Source organism: Hyla sarda, unplaced genomic scaffold (genome assembly GCF_029499605.1).
Source record: "Hyla sarda isolate aHylSar1 unplaced genomic scaffold, aHylSar1.hap1 scaffold_1664, whole genome shotgun sequence".
In the NCBI taxonomy this organism is placed as follows: Eukaryota; Metazoa; Chordata; class Amphibia; order Anura; family Hylidae; genus Hyla; species Hyla sarda.
Genome location: NW_026608303.1, coordinates 57,601 through 74,812, shown reverse-complemented (window position 1 = coordinate 74,812; position 17,212 = coordinate 57,601). Strand labels below are relative to the sequence as shown.

General features: G+C 42.5%; 2 protein-coding genes across 2 annotated transcripts; one reads left to right on the top strand and one right to left on the bottom strand.

Moving 5' to 3' along the window:
* The first annotated feature begins 420 nt into the window (after nucleotides 1–420).
* LOC130311747 (zinc finger protein 862-like) lies at nucleotides 421–5,818 on the top strand. Its single transcript, XM_056552514.1, has 2 exons — nucleotides 421–1,119; nucleotides 1,424–5,818. The coding sequence occupies exons 1-2, from the start codon at nucleotides 540–542 to the stop codon at nucleotides 3,583–3,585; spliced, it is 2,742 nt and encodes a 913-aa protein (XP_056408489.1). The 5' UTR covers nucleotides 421–539; the 3' UTR covers nucleotides 3,586–5,818.
* Nucleotides 5,819–5,954: 136 nt separating this feature from the next.
* On the bottom strand, nucleotides 5,955–7,100 carry LOC130311750 (peptidyl-glycine alpha-amidating monooxygenase B-like; the record flags this gene model as incomplete). The annotated part of the gene is given in 1 exon segment (XM_056552516.1): nucleotides 5,955–7,100. A coding segment is annotated over 1 exon segment (191 nt), but the record flags the coding sequence as incomplete, so codon positions are not given.
* Nucleotides 7,101–17,212: the final 10,112 nt, after the last annotated feature.

The following is a 17,212-nucleotide window of genomic DNA, read 5'->3' as shown; positions in this document are numbered from 1 at the left end:
AGAAGCGGGCGGCGGTCTCTGGCCCCGCAAAAGCCGCTGCAAATCAATGAACTGCAGCGGCTTCTGCGGGGCCGGGTGGGGTGGGAGGGAATAGCCGATAACTTATACCGGAATATCGGTATAAGTTATTGGCTATCGGCCTGAAAGGTCACAGATTATCGGTATCGGCCCGAAAAAATTGATATCGGTCGATCCCTACCGTGAATGAATGAACTACACGGACGGTGAGTGCAAGTTCACCCCTCTCTATTCATATAAATGATAGAAAGGGATTGGGGGGCTAAACATGGATCTGGATGTACTCTGAAAGGGTATTTGAAATGGGGAATGGAACACTATGTGACCTATATAACTTTACGGCATTCTCTTGAGGCTTTCCCTAAAATGATGGCCGTCTCCGATGGAGGCAACCTGTAAAAAAAAAAAATTATTTGATAAGGGAACATGTGGCAAAATGGTAACACACCTAATTTTCCTTTCTAGGAGAAAGAGGTTTGTTAAGGGAAAACAATGACAGAGTCTTGGAAAACCAAGAAGACATGAAGGGCCCATTTCCACTCACAGCCCTTAAGCAAGGGAAGAGCCTCTACAAGCGGAGTTGTGAGGAGGGAGAGCTAAACCCTCATGCCAAGAAGAAAAAAATAGATCTGATCTTCAAAGACGTCTTAGAGGCTTCTCTGGAGTCAGCTAAGATGGAAGACCATCCCCTGGTGACCAGTAGTCCTATATTGGGAAAAAGGGTTCCCAAGTATCAGTATGAGGACCATGGAGATAAATGTAAAATAAACCAAAAGTTTTCTTCCCAAAACCAAACCAGAATTGCAATGGAGTGGAAGGTCCCTCACAAGGTCGCTCAAGGTCTAGACAGGGAGACCAACTTAGTAGAAGATGATCAAGAAGACCGCTCATCTATCAAAGTAGAGAGTCCTGATGAGTTATCTGCCATTGGTGATACAGACGAGATCCCCACCACTTCTTTCTGCCCAAACTGTATCAGGTTAAAGAAGAAAATCCGGGAGCTTCAGGCTGAGGTGGAAATGCTAAGGTCTGGAAAGGTCCCAGAAGTACCTCAGTTGCTTCCTCAAAAAACTGAGGTTCCAGAGTTTTCAGATACTTCAGGTATGGAATCAGCACTTGCCTACAGTTTATGTTTAGTACTATTAGTTAGCCTTATCTAGTTATTTCTACCAGTAGGCTATACAATGTACAGAATGTAGACTTGTTAATCCCTAGATTTTTGTTTAAAAAAAAAAAAAATTGGGCAATTTATTACTTAAAAACTTTTTAGTCTTCCAGGGTCACATGGTGCATAATAAATACATCCCAACATGTTCTTACTCTTTTTACTACTTGTCTTAATGTTTTCTTTCCACATCCATGTGAATTGTTTTGGGTTGACATGTTGTGTGTTTTTATTTCCCAGCTCCAGAAAACCTGTCCATCGCACCCAATATGATAGAAGACGATGATCAGGAGGTAGACTCAGCGGACGAGTCGGTCTCCAACGAGATATTGGCATCTGCTGACGAGCCTTCTAAGATGTCCGCGTCCTCCGGTAGACGTATCCGGCGTTTCAAACAAGAATGGTTAAAAAAGTTCTGGTTCCTGCGGTACTCGTCTACGCTGAACGAGATGTGGTGTCACGTGTGCAGGCAGTACACGGTGCAGTCCTCAAGGACTTCAGCCTTTATCATTGGTTCGAAACAGTTTAAGATTCACACGATAAAGCTCCACAGCCAAAGTAACCTCCACAAAAAGTGTTTGCAGCTCTACAAGCTCAGGATGCACCCCGAAAAGACAGAGGAGATGTGCAGGAACATGACTCTTCTTTTCAACACAGCATACCACTTGGCTATGGAAGGCAGGCCTTATTATGACTTCCGACCTCTAGCAGAACTACTGAGAAAGTGTGAACTCCGCGTAGTCGACCAGTACATGAACGAAGGTGATTGTCAGATTTTGATTCATCACATCGCCAGAGCACTTAGGGAAGACTTGGTAGAGCGTATTCGACAATCACCTTTCCTAAGTATTATCTTAGATGGGCAAAGCGAAGACCTTCTGGCAGATACGGTGGCGGTCTATGTCCAATACACAAGTAATGATGGTCCACCTGCCACAGAGTTTCTCTCTCTTCAAGAGCTGGGCTTGCCTACCACTGAAAGCTATCTCCAAGGTGTCGACAGGGCCTTCTCAGCTCTTGGCATCCGCCTACAGGATGAGAGGCCAACCATAGGGTTAGGAGTGGATGGAACCAACATAACGGCTGGACTAAGAGCAAATATGTATATGACAATCAGGAAAACCTTGCCTTGGCTACTGTGTTTACCGTTCATGGTGCATAGGCCCCACTTAGAAATTTTGGATGCAATAAGTGGAAAGGAACTTCCATGTTTAGAAGAATTAGAAAACAACCTGAAGCAGCTACTTAGTTTCTACCGGTACTCTCCCCGTCTGATGTGTGAACTTCGACTTACCGCCGCAACACTTTGTGAGGAGACGGAATTCCTGGGTGATATTCGGGGGGTGAAATGGATTATAGGGGAGCAGAATGTGCTAAATGCTCTGATCAAGGACTACCTGGAAGTGGTGGCTCACTTAAAAGATGTCAGCGGTCAGACCCAACGAGCCGATGCCTCAGCTATCGCATTAGCCCTTCTTCAGTTTCTCATGGATTATCAGTCGATTAAGCTTATCTACTTTCTTTTGGATGTGATTGCGGTTTTGTCCCGTCTGGCCTACGTCTTCCAAGGCGAGTACCTCTTGGTGTCCCAGGTGGACGAGAAAATAGAAGAAGCCATTCAAGAAATCAGCCGCCTGACTGATTCTCCTGGGGAATATCTTCAGGAGTTTGAAGAAAACTTCCGGGAAAGTTTTAACGGGATCTCCTTAAAGAACTTGCGTGTGGCCGAAGCAAAGTTTCAGTCCATTCGGGAGAAGATTTGCCAGAAGACCCAACTCACCCTTGCCCAACGGTTTGATTCCCGTAGCCGAGTGTTTGTCAAAGCTTGTCAAGTTTTCGACTTGTCTTTGTGGCCCCGGAGCACGGAGGAGCTCATAAGCTACGGAGAGGAGGAAATGCTGCAAATATACGAACACTTGAGTGGCATCCCGTCATTCCTTTCGGACTGCAGGGAGGGTACCGACACCAGGAGCGGTATGTTGATGGAATGGCGGGAGCTCAAGGCTGACTACTGTACCAAAAACGGTTTCAAAGATTTGATAGGCCATATCTGTAAGTACAAACAAAGATTCCTCCTCTTAAACAAGATAGTACAGATCCTGAAAGTACTCCCCACTTCTACGGCCTGTTGCGAAAAAGGCCGTAACGCCCTTCAGAGGCTACGCAAAAACAACCGCTCCAGGCTAACGTTAGATCAGCTCAGCGACCTCTTGACCGTAGCGGTGAACGGGCCGTCCATCTCTAATTTCGATGCCAAGAGAGCTCTGGACAGCTGGTTTGAGGAAAAGTCAGGGAACAGCTACTCCTTGTCTACTGAGATGCTCAGCAAGATGTCCTCCCTCGACCAGAAACCCATGCTTCACTCTATGGAACTCGGCTCCGAGTATTACCAAGACATTTAAAGATACTAGGGCCCTGAAGCTATTGGATATGTTTTTTTTCTATCTATACTACTTTTTTTGGTATATTATAATGAAAAAAAAAATTATAAAAAAGAAATATATATAAATATATATTATATATATATTAATAGAAAAAAAAATCCCACTAAATATTTACAAAAAGACTGAGCCTTTTATTAGGAAACCTCACAAATGGTATCACATTTTTTCATCTATGGCAGCTGGAATTAAGGGGATACGGTTTCCTCATGGCCAGAACAGGACAGAGAACCCACCAATCTCCAAAAAAAAAACTTTCCCCCAAAGCATGTGGAACCCAACCAACTACCTTTATAAAACCCCTTTTTTTGCAGCTTTTTTTTTTTTTTTTGTACCCCTCCAGTTTGTTGATAGGTCAGAACAAAATTGTATATCAGATTCCAAAAAAAGTCCAAATCCACATAAATTGTGAGGATTTTGTTTTTTTTATATATATATCTAATTTAATCTATGTTTTTATCCTAATTTGTATTCTCCTTCAATGTATAATGTTCAGAAATATGTATGTACTATTTGCTATCACCGAATGGGCGAAATTTTTTTTTTTTCTTACTGCCTCTCTTTCCCCTTGGGTACAATGGGGGGACGGCGCTTCCGGGTCCAAAGCAAGCTAACCGCACCTCGGGGAGACTAAGGACAAACGCTGTAGAGGTTACCCTCCAATGTTTATGACAAAGTCACTTTCCTTTCTGACACTTACAATGTTTTGTAATCACACATAATGTATACTTATTGTATCGTTTGGGGGTATTTTATGGCAGATTTTATGTTCTTTAAAAAAAAAAATTGATATCTTTTTATTTTAATTTTGTTGTACTGTCTTCATCTGTACAGATGTCGCAGAGCTGAGTTTGCTATTTGACGAAATTTACAGTAATATTTCACAGATAGTTGTATCTGTAGCTTTCGATAAATCTGCAAGGTCAACCTAAAGCGTTCAATGGCAAACTCAGCTCTGCTATATCTGTGTATTGCTTCAGAGAATAATTTAAACTGGTATTCCAGGAAAAAAAAAATCCTATCTCAACTGGCTCCAGAAAGTTAAACAGATTTGTAAATTACTTCTATTAAAAAATCTTAATCCTTTCAATAATTATCAGCTGCTGAAGTTGAGTTGTTTTCTGTCTGCAAACAGTGCTCTCTACTGACATCTCTGCTTTTCTCGGGAACTGCACAGAGTAGAAGAGGTTTTCTATAGGGATTTACTTCTAAACTGGGCGGTTCCCGAGACAGGTGTCATCAGAGAGCACTTAGATAGAAAAGAACAACTCAACTTCAGCAGCTCGTAAGTACTGAAAGGATTAAGATTTTTTAATGGAAGTAATTTAAAAATCTGTTTAACTTTCTGGAGCCAGTTGATATATATATATAAAACATTTTTTTTCCTGGATAACCCCTTTAATGTTGTGAAAAGAAGAATAAGCTAAGGGGTCAGAGGTGCATTATTTGTTTCCTATCACTGTTACTATTTTTTTTAATGGTTTTTAAGATAAAATATGGTCAGGTGGGAGAAAAAGAAAATGATTAAAGGGGTATTCCTGCTATAAACATTTACCACAGAGGGTGCAGAGGTAAGGACGGGTTCACACTTCGGAATCTCCAGACGGACTAAATCCGGACGGAGATTCCGGGTGTGGGCAGTGCTGACTAAATCAACCGGCGCTAGGACCGCGCAGACATTTAATCCCCCCACCCACCCCATAGACGGCAATGTCTGTGGAGCGGAGATCAGCCAGAACATTGAACCAGTGGCGGAATTTTTTGTGGGGATTTTCCGGGTGGAAAGTCTACGAAAACTCTGCAGTGCGCACCGTGCAGGGGAATCCCACTGGCAGCAATGGGACTCTGCTGCATCGGAATTTTCAAAGGAATTTCAAAACAGAATTTCGCTCAGAAATTCCGTAGTTTTAACCCAGGCTAGAAGTCACACCCTGGTTCTTGTGCATAAGGGGCACTGCTACCTTTTTGTACATAGTAAATGGGGCCTCTATTGAATTTTGCTTAAAGGGGTACTCCGGGCCCAAGACATCTTATCCCCTATGCAAAGGATAGGGGATGAGATGTCGCCACTGGGGACCCCCCCCAATCTAGCATGCAGCACCCACCTGTAAGTACTGCCGGAAGCACTGTAGGCTCTCAGTCTTATGCCTCCCGACCACGGGGACGGAGTATGGTGACGTCACGACTCCGCCCTCGTGTGACGCCCCGCCCCCTCAATGCAAGTCTATGGGAGGGGGCGTGACTGTCGTCACGCCCCCTCCCATAGACTTGCATTGAGGGGGCGGAGCCGTGACATCACAATGCTCCATCCCCGTGGTCGGGAGGCATAAGACTGAGCGCCTCCAGCGTTTCCTTTGGATAGGGGATAAGATGTCTTGGGGCCGGAGTACCTCTTTAAAAGTCTGAGAATAGACTGGTGGGGCTGACTTTTGGGACCTCCACCAAAGGATAGATTAGGGAAGCTTAGTCCTACGGTATTTGCTTTGGGGGAAGTTGTATAGAACCCTTTCTCAGTCCTCATTGTAGCAATTGGTGGGGGCCCCCATACCTTGATAAATGTTAAAATGGGTTATCCAGGACTATAATTTACGTCCTATCTATATGAAAGTTAATAATAAGTATCCCACTGTTGGGATCCACACCGATCATCAGAATGGAGGGTCTCTGGTCTCCCTGGTGAACAGAACAGCAGTGTGCATGCTCAGCCAACGCTCCATTCACTTGCTGTGGGACTGCTGAACATAGCCGGGTGCAATCCTGTCCATAGGAGATAACACATAGTAGGGTTTCCCAACCAGGGTGCCTCCAGCTGTTGTAAAACTATGGGGTTTTGCTCATACCCGGGACAGTTCCTAAAATGGACAGAGGTGTCAGCAGAGAGCACTGCAGTCAGACATAAAGAAAATAACTTCCTGTGGAGCATAGAGCAGCTGATAAGTACTGGAAGGATTAACATTTTAAAATAGAAGTAATTTACTGATCTGTTTAACTTTCTGGCACCAGTTGATTTAAAAAAAAAAATGTTTTTCAGCGGAGTACCCCTTTAAGGCTGGAATACCTCTTTAAAAAGGATCAAGAGACACGACAATCTCCTTGGGGGATGTCCATATGTATAAGTAGGGCATTTAGAGAGGGGTTGTCCTTATGAGTCCACCCCTTTGGGATCTGTTCCTAGTTTGCACCCAAGCCCCCCCCCCCAAAAAAAAAAAATTTAAATAAATAAATGAAAACTGCGAATGACAACTCGATCTCTTATCCAAAGCAGCTATTTTCTGTCCTGTAATGTAAGATGTGAGGCAGGACTCTGTCACCCTGGTTACTAGCAAGCTGCAATATTGCAGGCACTTTTTATAAAAATTCTAAAAAAATATATATATATGAATAAAAAAATGCATAAAACGCCTGCAGTAAGTCGGTCCTTTGTGTATAAGCCTCAAATGTCCTGGATTATTTCATAAGGCTGTGTGTCTGTCACGTTAAAGGGGTTATCCAGGAAAAAACTTTTTTTTTTAATATATATATATATATATCAACTGTCTCCAGAAAGTTAAACAGATTTGTAAATTACTTCTATTAAAAAATCTTAATCCTTTCAGTACTTATGAGCTTCTGAAGTTAAGGTTGTTCTTTTCTGTCTAAGTGCTCTCTGATGACACCTCGGGAAACGCCCAGTTTAGAAGCAAATCCCCATAGCAAACCTCTTCTAAACCGGGCGTTTCCCGAGACAGGTGTCATCAGAGAGCACTTAGACAGAAAAAGAACAACCTTAACTTCAGAAGCTCATAAGTACTGAAAGGATTAAGATTTTTTAATAGAAGTAATTTACAAATCTGTTTAACTTTCTGGAGCCAGTTGAGATATATATATATATATATATATATATATAAAAGTTTTTTCCTTTAATACCCCGTATAATGTCTCCTATCAGTGATTCTTGGCACCCAGATAAGCAATATTTTGCCCAATTTTAATGCCAGCCTGACGGGCAGCTCTACACAGATAGTGATGTAAAAGTATGTATAACTTCTGGCAAAAAAATCTAGACTCCCTACACTGCACAATGCTGTTCACAATGCTGAATTTTCACCCGGAGAGTCTGTCTGTAGCAGGTGTCGCCAAAATCCATCGGCAGAAGGACTGCATGGACATGTGCCGTCACCGTTGAATTCCGGCAAAAGAATGAGCATGTTAATTTTTTTGGTGGGGTTTTCCGCTTTGAAAGTTCGACCATGTGAATGGTGCAGCAGAATCCCATTGAAAACAATGGGACTCTGCAGCAAGTGGAATCGCGCGGGGGACGTTTTCAGGCGGAAATTCGGCAGTGTGGACGGGTCCTTTTTGAGGATGTTCTCTCTCTCGGCTTTCTGACTTCATAGCAAATCCGCAAATCACAGATATGACTCAAAACAGCTGAATATATTCTTATGGAAACAATGCTTATTGCTTACTGGGAACAACCATCTTTTGCCACACTCCTTGTTGGGCTTTTGTCTTGAAGAAGTTGCGTGATTCTTTCCATTGACACAATTGACAGCTGAACAGATTGGTAAGGTCTGTAGCACTTTCCTTTTACCTGCAGAACAAGGGGGCATATTCAAGACATCATTTATTAATTCCATCTTAAATAACTGTTTTCGTTGCCCATGGCAACCAATTCCGGAATCCACTTTCAATTTCCTAAAGTGCTGTGATAAATGGAGAGCGGCGCTGTGATTGGTTGCTATGGGCAACAAAGACATTTTTGATAAGTGTGTCTTGTTGAAAGCTGATCTGTGCTCGGTTGCTATGGGCAACGAGATATTGGCCCTAATATGTCCCTAGCAACCAGCCGGTCACACACCAGAAATATATGCTGACGTTCCCTGTCTGAAATTACTAAGATTTTTCTGACTGATTCAGCGCACTTCATTGAAATTTGGCCTCCGCCATTACGCCGGTTTCAGACAAGCATAACAATGACCCCTATCAGGAGCTCCAACCCCTATTGGAATTAACAGTAAATGTGGAGATATGGGGGCAAATAGGCTTTATTCCATATGACCAATAACGCATTCGGGGATACAACCCTTTAAAAATGGCGCAGACTCGCCGTTGCGGCTCTATTATGTCCATGACGTCGAGTCTTTTACGATTCCACCCAGTGCAGGACCTTGACATTACAGCCCTATTCCTTCTATGCAGTCATGGACATATGGAGGAGATCGAACTCATCTTAAAACCACTTTCCAATCTCCAGGCAAAAACTTTTTATATATATATATATATATATATATATATCTCAACTGGCTCCAGAAAGTTAAACAGATTTGTAAATTACTTCTATTAAAAAATCTTAATCCTTTCAGTAATTATCAGCTGCTGAAGTTGAGTTGTTGTTTTCTATCCGGCAACAGTGCTCTCTGTTGACATCTCTGCTTGTCTCGGGAACTGCACAGAGTAGAAGAGGTTTGCTATGGGGATTTACTTCTAAACTGGGCAGTTCCTGAGACAGATGTCATCAGAGAGCACTTAAACAGAAAAGAACAACTCAACTTCAGCAGCTCATAAGTACTGAAAGGATTAAGATTTTTTAATAGAAGTAATTTACAAATCTGTTTAACTTTCTGGAGCCAGTTGATATAAAAAAAAAAAAAGTTTTTTTCCTGGATAACCCCGTGTTGCAGCGGCAGGATACATTGTTTAAAGCTGCCGGCGACTCCGATTTGCCATAAATTCCATGCAAGTCTATGGAACATCCGCCAAAATCCATAGGCCTCTTCCTTTAGCAGCTGGCTATGGGGTTACCTTACCCCCACGTATCCTGCTGCCGAATCATTAACGGAGTTGCGCTTTAAGGGTACATTCCCACACGGCGTATTTGCTGCTGCGTATTTTATTTTCTCTGTTGAAGTCAATGGGTAGGAAAATACGCAGCAAAATACGCCGTGTGGGAACGTACCCTCAAGGGGTACTCCGGTGGAAAACTTTTTTTTATTTAAATGAACTGGTGCCAGAAAGTTGAACAGATTTGTAAATGACTTCTATTAAAAAATCTTTACCCTTCCAGTACTTATAAGCAGCTGTATGCTACAGAGGAAATTCATTGCTTTTTGAATTTTTTTTGTCTTGTCCACAGTGCTCTCTGCTGACACCTCTGACCATGTCAGGAACTGTTCAGAGCAGCATAGGTTTGCTATGGGGATTTTCTCCTGCTCTGGGCAGTTCCTGATACGGGCATCAGGTGTCAGCAGAGAGCACTGTGGACAAGACAAAAAAGAAATTCAAAAAGAAAAGAATTTCCTCTGTAGTATACAGCTGCTAAAAAGTACTGGAAGGATTAAGATTTTTTAATAGAAGTCATTTACAAATCTGTTTAACTTTCTGGCACCAGTTGATTTAAAAAAAAAAAAAATTATAAACTGTTTTCGACCGGAGTGCCCCTTTAATTCAGAGCTGAACGTACTTGATGTGATGTATATATCAATGGACTTTAAGGGGAACTCCATGGTTTACCGAAAATTCAGGGCATTAGTGAAGATAGTTTCATCTCGTAGAGCAGCCATCTCCAAATTGTGAACCTCAGGCTGTTGCAAAACTACAACTCCCATCATGCCCGGACAGCCGTTGGCTGTCCGGGCATGCTGGGAGTTGTAGTTTTGCAACAGCCTCTGTGAAATCCGCTCCGAAATGCATTGCTGTCTATGGAGAGTGCACATTTCCAAACGGTCCTAGCCCTGGCATGTTCTGCCAACATACCCTGAGGGTACATTCACACGTGCAGATTTTTTAGCGGGTTTTCCGCACCGTATTTGAAAGTGGGCGGGCTCTTCTCGGCTGGCCGCAGCAGATTTTCAGCGGCGGAATTTACGCTGCGGAAAATCAGCCACAGTCCCTACTGACTTCAATGGGGCTTGAGTCGGATTGTCTGCAGTGTACATACCGCCGTGGAAAATCTGCTGCGGACAGCCGAGAAGAGCCCGCCCACTTTCAAATACACAGCGGAAAACCCGCTAAAAAATCCGCGCGTGTGAACGTACCCTTAGGTGTAAATAGGGGAAAAAATGTTATACTTACCCTCCTCGCTTCCCCGCTGCTGTGTTGTTTTACTTCTTTGTGTCTGTGTCGCCATGTGTCCTGGCCACCCTTCCCCATATACATACATACATACCGAACATTCATGTATACTCAATGACTGTGTTTCCCAACCAGAGTGCCTCCAGCTGTTGCAAAACTACAACTCCCAGGTGCTGGCTTCTCCCCTCCAATACAAGAGGCTGCTAAACCCCTTAGACAAGCTTTGCCCAACCAGTGTGCCTCCAGCTGTTTCAAAACTACAACTGCCAGCCGAAGACTGTTCAGGCATGCTAGGAGTTGTAGTTTTGTAACAGCTGGAGGCAACCTGATTGGGGAAACACTGCCCTTTAGGGAGGGGTAAGCCGCAGCCAGACAGCTCTGCCGCCAGTTTATCCCCTCCAAAACCAGAGAGTCGCGTGGCTGCCGTACACCTTAGGCAAGCATTTTCCAACCAGTGTGCCTCCAGCTGTTGCAAAACTTTAACTCCCAGCTAAAGGCTGCCTGGGCATTTTGCAACAGCTGAAGGCACACAGGTTGGGAACCAGTGTCTCTTCTGACAACTTCAGTCTATGGCAGCATGCCGGGAGTTGTAGTTTTGCAACAGCTGGAGGTCCACAGTTTGGAGACCACTGCTGTAGCGGAAACACTGCAGTCCCTGGAGCCTTCTGTTCCCTGACTAGCAGGTTTGCGGCAGGAGATACATTTAAAGGGGTACTCTGGTGGAAAACTTTTTTTTTTTTTTTAAATCAACTGGTGCCAGAAAGTTAAACAGATTTGTAAATTACTTCTATTAAAAAGTCTTAATTCTTCCAGTACTTATTAGCTGCTGAATACTACAGAGGGAATTATTTTCTTTTTGGAACACAGAGCTCTCTGCTGACATCACGAGCACAGTGCTCTCTGCTGACACCTCTGTCCATTTTAAGAACTGTCCAGAGTAGGAGAAAATCCCCATAGAAAACATATGCTGCTCTGGACAGTTCCTAAAATGGACAGAGATGTCAGCAGAGAGCACTGTGGTCATGATGTCAGCAGAGAGCTCTGTGTTCCAAAAAGAAAAGAATTTACTCTGTAGTATTCAGCAGCTGATAAGTACTGGAAGAATTAAGATTTTTTAATAGAAGTAATTTACAAATCTGTTTAACTTTCTGGCACCAGTTGATTTAAAAAAAAAGTTTTCCAAAGGAGTACCCCTTTAATGATCAGTAAGTCATTCCATAAATTCCAGATTTAAAGGGGTACGCCCCTGGAATTTTTTTTTTTTTATGAACTGACATCACGAGCACAGTGCTCTCTGCTAACATCTCTGTCCATTTTAGGAACTGTCCAGAGCAGCATATGTTTGCTATGGGGATTTTTTCCTACTCTGGACAGTTCTTAAAATGGACAGAGATGTCAGCAGAGAGCACTGTGCTCGCGATTCAGCAGAGAGCTCTGTGTTCCAAAAAGAAAAGAATTTCCTCTGTAGTATTCGGCAGCTTTTAAAATCTTAATCCTTCCAGTACTTATCAGCTGCTGTATGCTCCAGAGGAAGTTCTTATATTTTTGAATTTCCTTTCTGTCTGACCACAGTGCTCTCTGCTGACACCTCTGTCCATTTTAGGAACTGTCCGGAGCAGGAGAGGTTTGCTATGGGGATTTGCTCCTACTCTGGGCAGTTCCTGAAATGGACAGAGGTGTCAGCAGAGAGCACTGTGGTCAGACAGAATTCTAAAAGAAAAGAACTTCCTGTGGAGCATACAGCCGCTGATAAGTACTTGAAGGGTTAAGATTTTTAAATAGAAGTAATTTACAAATCTGTTTAACTTCATGGCACCAGGTGATTTAAATTTTTTTTTTCCAATGGAGTACCCCTTTAAGGGAAATTACATTTCTAACAGAGTATTTTTTGTGTGTGTTCCTGCTTCCCTGGAACCATTCATTCCTATAACAGGTGGAGGTCTTAAAGGGGTATTCCAGGAAATAACAGTTTTTTTTTATATCAACTGACTCCAGAAAGTTAAACAGATTTGTAAATTACTTCTATTAAAAAATCTTAATCCTTTCAATAATTATCAGTTGCTGAAGTTGAGTTGTTCTTTTCTGTCTGGCAACAGTGCTCTCTGCTGACATCTCTGCTTGTCTCGGGAACTGCACAGAGTAGATGAGGTTTGCTATGGGGATTTGCTTCTAAACCGGACAGTTCCCGAGACAGGTGTCATCAGGGAGCACTTAGACAGAAAAGAACCACTCAACTTCAGCAGCTCATAAGTACTGAAAGGATTAAGATTTTTTTTTAATAGAAGTAATTTACAAATCTGTTTAACTTTCTGGAGCCAGTTCATCTATATTAAAAAAAGTTTTTTCCTGGATAACCCCTTTAATATCTGGAGCCCTATGCTTTTCAATAGAGATGAGCGAACTTACAGTAAATTCGATTCGTCACGAACTTCTCGGCTCGGCAGTTGATGACTTATCCTGCATAAATTAGTTCAGCTTTCAGGTGCTCCGGTGGGCTGGAAAAGGTGGATACATTCCTAGGAAAGAGTCTCCTAGGACTGTATCCACCTTTTCCAGCCCACCGGAAAGCTGAACTAATTTATGCAGGAAAAGTAACCAACTGCCGAGCCGAGAAGTTCGTGACGAATCGAATTTACTGTAAGTTCGCTCATCTCTACTTTTCAACTAAGGGGCCTTGGTTTTCGGCATTCCGGTCCCTGCCCGGGCTCTGGTGCTATTATACAATCATTGTAATGCTGCTATACTAAGCTTTAATACAATAATGTTCTAATATATATATATATATATATATATATATGTCAAGTCCTGGGGAAAAAAAGTGTGGGAACTCGCCAAAGATTTCCACACATAAACTGGTCCTGCTAATGGGAATGGTGTTCCTGCTGTGAAAAAGTGCAGGAACTCAGTTCCCATGCGTTCCTGCAGGACTTGAGCCCCATATATATATATATATATATATATATATATATATATATATATATGTATTATCTGTGTCACTTTAAATATTGATTTTGTCCAATTAATTATGCATTTTGTTTTGTTTTCCTGCCACAACATGTGTTGTCACTTTGTATCTTTTCTATATACTGTGTGATATAATATCTTCCTATTAAATGGGTGCACATGCCTCAGATTTAATCACTAGTTCTTAGACCAGTGGTCTCTAAATGGAGGACCTCCAGATGTTGCAAAACAACATGTTTTTTTTTTCTATATTTTTTTTTTTTAAATACTTTTTTCGCCCTCAATTGGTGAATTATGGAACATTTTTCAAACCAGCGTAATGTATAGTTATATCCAGCAGGTGGCGCTGTTGCTATCTACAAAATGCTCAATATGTAAATGATTCTTTAATCGAATCGAATGGATATTTTTATTTATTTTACATCCTGCTTTATATTCAAGTCATTGTATGTTTTGGTTTTTTGTTTGTTGTTTTTTTTCCCCAAAAAAGTTTTGGGCATGCTTGGAGTTGTAGTTTTGCAACAGCTGGAGGCACCCTGAGAAGCACTGACTAGAGATGAGCGAACTTACAGTAAATTCGATTCGTCACCAACTTCTCGGCTCGGCAGTTGATGTCTTTTCCTGCCTAAATGAGTTCAGCCTTCAGGTGCTCCGATGGGCTGGAAAAGGTGGATACAGTCCTAGGAAAGAGTCTCCTAGGACTGTATCCACCTTTTCCAGCCCACGGGAGCACCGGAAAGCTGAACTAATTTAGGCAGGAAAAGTTATCAACTGCCGAGCCGAGAAGTTCGTGACGAATCGAATTTACTGTAAGTTTGCTCATCTCTAGCACTGACCTAAGGGGTCACTCTTGTCTTGTTTTCCTTTCCTTGGGACATAACACATTGTATCAGTCTTCCCTGTAATGTTCTTTTACTAGAAATCTGCTAAAAAATAAAAAATGTATCCCCTATCCACAGGATAGGGCAGTGGTCTCCAACCTGCGGACCTCCAGATGTTGCAAAACTACAACTCCCAGCATGCCCGGACAGCCGTTGGCTGTCCGGGCATGCTGGGAATTGTAGTTTTGCAACATCTGGTGGTCCGCAGGTTGGAGACCACTGGGATAGGGGACAAGTAGCAGATCACCGGGACGCGACCCAGACGCTCAGGGAAGAGCGCAAGCTGCAGCTAACACGCTACATTCATTCCATTGGGAGCGCCGAAAAGACCGGAATACAGCACTCTGTAATCATCGGACGGCGTGGCGTCTACCAGTAGACATGACGCGCTCCTCGGTGAGAGCGCCGGTGTCCTGCCCCGGAGAACGCGGGAGGTCCCAGCGCTGGGACCCACCAGGATCATCTACTTATCCCCTATTCTGTGGATAGGGGATCCGTTTTTTTTTCCGCCTGAGTACTTATTTAAAGGGGTACTCCGGTAGAAAACTTTTCTTTTTTTTTTTTAAATCAACATGTGCCAGAAAGTTAAGCAGATTTGTAAAATTACTTCTATTAAAAAAATCTTAATCCTTCCAGAACTTATTAGCTGCTGAGTACTACAGAGGAAATTATTTTCTTTTTGGAGCACAGAGCTCTCTGCTGACATCACGAGCGCAGTGCTCTCTGCTGACACCTCTGTCCATTTTAGGAACTGTCCAGAGCAGCATATGTTTGCTATGGGGATTTTCTCCTACTCTGGACAGTTCTTAAAATGGACAGAGGTGTCAGCAGAGAGCACTGTGGTCATGATGTCAGCAGAGAGCTCTGTGTTCCAAAAAGAAAAGAATTTCCTCTGTAGTATTCAGAAGCTACTAAGTACTGGAAGGATTAAGATTTTTTTTTTTTATAGAAGTAATTTACAAATCTGTTTAACTTTCTGGCAACAGTTGACATTAAAAAAAAAAAAGTTTTCCACCGGAGTACCCCTTTAAGATCTTAGGGCTGCTGTTTTTCATTAGGGAGATGCAGTGGTGTATGGAGGCGAATGGCGGAATATTCTGTGCGCAGCAGTTGCCGGCACTAGGACCGCTCGGACATATCATGTCTCCATAGACTGTTGAAATAATTAGAATTTCTGCAACTGAATTTTCTGCCGGCAAAATTTTGTCATGTGCACGGTGCAGCAGAATCTCATTGAAAACAATGGGAGGCCGCCACATCGAAATTTACGAGCAGAATTTTTCTGCTGGATTCCGCTCTTTCCAGGTAATGTTCTATGAAGAAAAAAAAAAGTTATGCAAAGTAGCTTTTATTCAGGGGGCAATGGTAAGTCATTGACCTTCCCTCACTTAGGCCATGCCCACACGGCGGAATAAAATCTACTTGGAAATTCCGCATGTAGAATGAACGTGTCAATTATTTTTTGCGATATTCCGCAGCAGAGTCCCATTGAAATCAATGAGATTCAAAATTTTGTCCGGAATCAAATTCTGCATAAATTCAGCAAAGATTTCTTCGCGGAATCCGCAAACCTGCAAAAAAAAAATCTGCCGCCATCTTGCCAGAGCAGAATCTGAGCTGAAACACAGAAATCCTGCTGTGTGAACATCGCCTGAGGAATTCTCGAGTGTAATTCCACTTGGAAATTCCAGCGCAACAGGAGTCCTATTGCTTCCTGCACACTACGGAATTTCAGCGGAGGAGCTTTTTCCGTTGAAATTCTGCTGCCAAAATATTTTTGCAGAATACCACACGAAATACATTGCAGTCTATAGAGATCGGCAATTTCGGGGTAGTCCTGCTCCGGTTGCCTTAAAGGGGTACTCCGGCGCTAAGAAATCTTATCCCCTATCCAAAGGATAGGGGATAAGATGCCTGATCGTGGGGGTCCCACCGCTGGGGACCCCCGTGATCTTCCACGCCGCACCCCCTTAGAATGAGCCCCCTCCAGCTGTCACCCCCCCTCCATAGGCTTGCATTGAGGGGGCGGAGCGTGATGTCACACGGGGGCAGAGCTGTGACATCACAATACTCCGGCCCTGTGATCGCCAGTAATCAGACCCGGAACGAGCACGCTCCAGGGACTGATTCTAACGGGGTGCGGCGTGGAAGATCACGGGGTCCCCAGCGGTGGGACCCCCGCAATCAGGTATCTTATCCCCTATCCTTTGGATAGGGGATAAGATGTCTTAGCGCCGGAGTACCCCTTTAAGATTCTCCGCCTAGAATTATTCCCAGCCTAGGAACTTTCTTACATCTAAGGCCTTCTGTAGAAAAATTGTCCAAAATATCTTATTGGATATTATGGGAAATACTTTTCTATTTTTGATTGCAATATATATATATATATATTGTATGTAATTTTTATTTTTTTTTTTATAAATTTTTCAAAATTTTGGTTCATTTTTTGCTACTGGGGAAAAGTTGAGAAAAATTTATGGAAAAGAAACAAACAAATGTATATATTTATGATATATATATATATATATATATATATATATATATATATATGATTTTTTTATTATATATTTACTTTTATTAATTTTTCAAATTAATTGGACCTTGGTACATGGGGGAAAGTTTAGAAAGTTAATAAAAAAAATATATAAAATAAAAATAATATATATATATATGCATACACATACATACAC

Bases quoted from the DNA above. Each gene is read 5' to 3' on its own strand.
- LOC130311747 (XM_056552514.1), top strand. From the start codon at position 540: ATGAAGGGCCCATTTCCACTCACAGCCCTTAAGCAAGGGAAGAGCCTC. The intron at 1,120-1,423 runs GTATGGAATCAG...TTTATTTCCCAG, and splicing joins AGAGTTTTCAGATACTTCAG to CTCCAGAAAACCTGTCCATC.